General features: G+C 43.0%; 1 protein-coding gene across 1 annotated transcript; it reads left to right on the top strand.

Moving 5' to 3' along the window:
* The first annotated feature begins 439 nt into the window (after window positions 1-439).
* Window positions 440-3,709, top strand: LOC143023480 (histone H2B). The gene has a single exon (XM_076182002.1). The coding sequence runs from the start codon at window positions 1,151-1,153 to the stop codon at window positions 1,520-1,522; it is 372 nt and encodes a 123-aa protein (XP_076038117.1). The 5' UTR covers window positions 440-1,150; the 3' UTR covers window positions 1,523-3,709.
* The last annotated feature ends 414 nt before the right edge of the window (window positions 3,710-4,123 follow it).

Genomic DNA, 4,123 nt, shown 5'->3' with positions numbered 1-4,123 from the left:
GCCGGATTCCAGGCTTTTCTTTACCATTGTTGTCGTTTCAATCTTGATCTTGAGTATAGTGTTTGTGTTGGGTAGTTTAATGACGCTTTTAATCTTCATGTATGTGTTGAGTCGTTCCAGTTCATACTTAATCGTGTATGTGTTTTCTTCATGTATGTGTCCGTCAACTTGTTTGATGATCAAGGTTCGATTGGCGTTCAGTTCCGGGGGGTCAACAATGTCCAGTCCTTCTTTGGCGAATTCGGTTTTGGTGTTCTTCTTGGCGAGTTCTTCAATAGTTTTGTCGTCAGCGATGGCGGTATGTTGGGTTCCGTTCGTGAACAATTTCTGGATTGGTATCCCTAGCTTGGTTAGAAGTTTCCATATAGAAGTCCGTTTGTTTTGGCCGGCCGAAGGCCGGGTTTCCCGTATGTTAATTCGACCCATCGCGCCGAGGCGCGAAGGGTTTTTAGTGCGTGTGTGTGTTGCTGTGTATGAGTGTGTGTTATGTTTGAAGGAGAGAAGAAAGAAAAATGACGAGGAAATAGGTTTGGGGGAGGGGGGGTCTCAAGGGGACGGTCAGTGTTCGCGCAGTCTAATGGCCTAACGGAGGTTAAGGAGAGAGCGCCTCGTTGGCTGGTGCCCTAGTGTCAATCCGCAGCGTATGAAACGCCTTGGCTGCCTAATCGACGAGCCTATGCCGGTCCGCTGTAGTAGCGGGAAACCGGAACGATGGGGGTTCCCTCCCCACCCAGTCGACTGAGCAAGTTTTATAGACCAGCAAGGGCTATGCTCAGTCGAAAGGGGGGTTATATAGGGCATATACCGTCAGAGCGAGAAGGCTGAGAAATGCCCTTAGCTCGGGTAACGGTTTCAGTCGGCGTTTAACGGCGGTCACAGCGTGAGGGAGGTATTTCGAGAGACGTCCGTACAGTGTGGTGTCCAGAAGCCGAATCCATAAGCGTCGCTGGGGAAAAGCTTGATATATATAGGATCAGGTAGCGGCTCAGAGCGGTTGGCGGAGGGAGGCTATTGACCATTCAGAACGCAGGGATTGGGTTCTTGTTCGCCTGCGACCGCTCTTGCCAACTACTGCTGCCCACTATGTCTGATTTATAAGCAAATTTTCAACGCGTTCCGGCACTACACTGACATTTGCCATAGAAGCAACATGCCGCCCAAGACGTCCGGAAAGGCCGCCAAGAAGGCCGGTAAGGCCCAGAAGTCCATCTCCAAGGGAGACAAGAAGAAGAAGCGAAGGAGGAAGGAGTCCTACAGCATCTACATCTACAAGGTGCTGAAGCAAGTTCACCCTGACACCGGGATCTCCTCCAAAGCTATGTCGATTATGAATTCGTTCGTGAACGACATTTTCGAGCGCATTGCTGCCGAGGCTTCCCGCCTTGCCCACTACAACAAGCGCTCGACAATCACTAGCAGGGAGATTCAGACTGCTGTCAGGCTTCTACTCCCTGGTGAACTGGCCAAGCACGCCGTGTCTGAGGGCACCAAGGCCGTCACCAAGTACACCTCCTCCAAGTAAACTTTTTCTTCTTCCTTGAAGTTGTTACACTTGGTTGGGCAACCCGGCTCCTTTTGGAGCCACATGTCATTCAGAAAGAGAGAGAGATGTATCTAATACAAATGTCAATTCTATCCATTGATCCTGATATTACTACTACTATTCTTGTCTGCTGTGCTCGTGGAGTCCCATATGTACCTTTGCAGATTTGATCAAGCTGCAGTTACGTCTACCTTCTTTGTGATTCGTCTGCCATGAAAGCTGTGTTCTGTAGTATGTTTTGAAAGCAGTGTGTTCTGCGTAGAACTAGTTTGAAATGGGGCATTGCTTATACACACCTTGACAGCAGGAGATCCATTCCTTCTATTATGCATTTTCTCTCTTGTTTGAATATGAATTGACTTGTACTGTGTTTTATCTGTTCTTATCAGGGAAGGGTGAGGAGGAAATGCCCTGCACCATGAACTAACTAACCAACTGCACTCTGAACATGACATGAGGAAATAGAAAGGAAAAATCCATATATGTATAGAAGACTTGTGGAATGAGGGTTTTGGGTACAGTGGCAGAAAGTACAAGGGAAGTGGTGACAGGTACACTAATGAGGCCAATGCAAATAGGAAACGTATGACTTGACAAGGCTGTAGTATATGAAGAAGAAATAACAGAAGTGACCGTAGGTTCTAGAGAGAGTATTGTGTCACTTGGAGAAGTGTGGCATGATTGAAAGACCCACAACTGGGAAAAGGAGAGAGAATATAATGCCAAGTGGCTGTGAGATTGATGTTGAAAATGATAGCAAGTCAAGGACAAAAAAAAAAAAATCTCCTACTTTATTCACAAGTGTGTTTGAGTGCGGGGACTAACCTTAACTGATGGTGTGTGCATTCTATTTTTTTTTTTTTTTTTTTTTTTTTTTTGGCGGCTGGCTGTCGTTAATAACAAGCTGTTTGTGCATTAATTTTGTCATGCTCGTTCTGCCTCCATCTTGTTTTATATATATATATATAGGGGATAGCATAGCTATCGTGGGTAAGCTGCGTTGTGTGTAGACGTATGCACTCTGTAAGAGATAAGAAAGACGAAGAGTAACTGGTGAACGATGCTGTGTGTCTCAAGGAAGGGAAATGGAATGGGTGCATGTTATTTGGCGCTAGACATTAGTTAGTTATGAGAAATATGGTCAAGTAACATTTTGTGAGGAACTTGAACGGGCACTTTTCTTTGGCATCAGAAATGCCCACGCACACACACACACACACACATAGAAATTGTTCAACAACAAATGCCGGAGAAAAGTAGTAACACATGTGTAAATGACAGGTAACACCACAGTCGGAAAAGACAAAAAAAAAAATAGGAGCCGAATACTCGAGCCTATGTACTTGGACTGCTAACTGCAATCAACCCTCTTCGGTAGTAGAAGTGGGAGGTGGATGCTATATTTAAAAAGGGGCCTGTTACAAAGGAAGAGGGACTAGGGAAGGAGTAAATGAATAACACTACCCCCCAATCTGTTGTGACGTGAAGCCGGGTCGGGGGGATACCTGTTAACCATTTTGATATTTTGAGAATGGATATTGTGTTTCTAAAATACCCGATTTGAGTAAAGCTCAGTTGATAGGACTACGTCAGGAGCTTCAGCTCACAGACTGGGAGGCCAAATTAAGCGAAAGACCTGTAGATCAGATGTGGGAAATGTTTGAAAATACGCTGACTAAGATGATTCATACTTACATTCCTTTTAATTAAGGACAGACGTCCCCCATATCAGGCTCGCCCAAAGTGGCTCGACAAAGAAAGTGAACAAAAGTATTGCTAAAAAGAGACAGGCTTATAAGAAATATAAGTGTTCGGGTGCATGCAATGACTATGAAAGTTATGTATCAATACAGAGAGATTTAAAAAAGAGAATACGAAATGAATATTGCTGATAAATCCAAAGAGAATCCCAAGGAATTGTATAGTTACTTTAGAGATAAAAAGGTTGCTAGAAATCACATTGGTACACTATTATCTGCTGACGGTCAACTTGAACATTGAAATGAAGGAATGTGTAATATTTTAAACAATTATTTTAGCTCGGTATTCGTAAACGAAGCACCTCCATAAGTGAAACCTAGGGTAAACTTACTGGCTACGGTAAGTATAACAAAAGAAAAAATTAAAAGGTGTATAGAGAAACTCAAAGTAAAAAAAAAAAAACAATGGGCTGGCGGTTGGCATCCAAGAATCTTAAATGAAATGAAAAATGAGATTGTTGTTGCAATAGAAATGATTTTCAAATATTTTCCATCCTATCCGGAGAATGGAAGCTAGCTAGCTAACGTTACTCCCATATTGAAAGAAGGTGACAAAAAGAAACCAAATAACTATAGGCCTATAAGTTTGACTTGAATAGTAGGAAGAATAATGGAAACTATCATCAGAGGTGCTATCGAACATCATTTAGAAAGTAACCGTTTTATAAATGATAGCCAGCATGATTTGAGACGGAAGCGTTCTTGCGTAGCTAACTTACTGGAATTGTACAACACAGTTATCTGGAATTAGTACAAAAGAAACAATATATATATAGACTTAATATATGTAGACTTTGGAAAAGCTTTTGATACCGTCCCC

This window comes from Oratosquilla oratoria, unplaced genomic scaffold (assembly GCF_046742065.1).
Source record: "Oratosquilla oratoria isolate Oo_2021 unplaced genomic scaffold, ASM4674206v1 SCAFFOLD47, whole genome shotgun sequence".
Classification (NCBI taxonomy): Eukaryota; Metazoa; Arthropoda; class Malacostraca; order Stomatopoda; family Squillidae; genus Oratosquilla; species Oratosquilla oratoria.
The sequence above is the reverse complement of the archived record's forward strand: the minus strand, read 5'-3'. Positions and strand labels throughout refer to the sequence as shown.

Coding starts and splice junctions, on each gene's coding strand:
- LOC143023480 (XM_076182002.1), top strand. CDS start 1,151: ATGCCGCCCAAGACGTCCGGAAAGGCCGCCAAGAAGGCCGGTAAGGCC.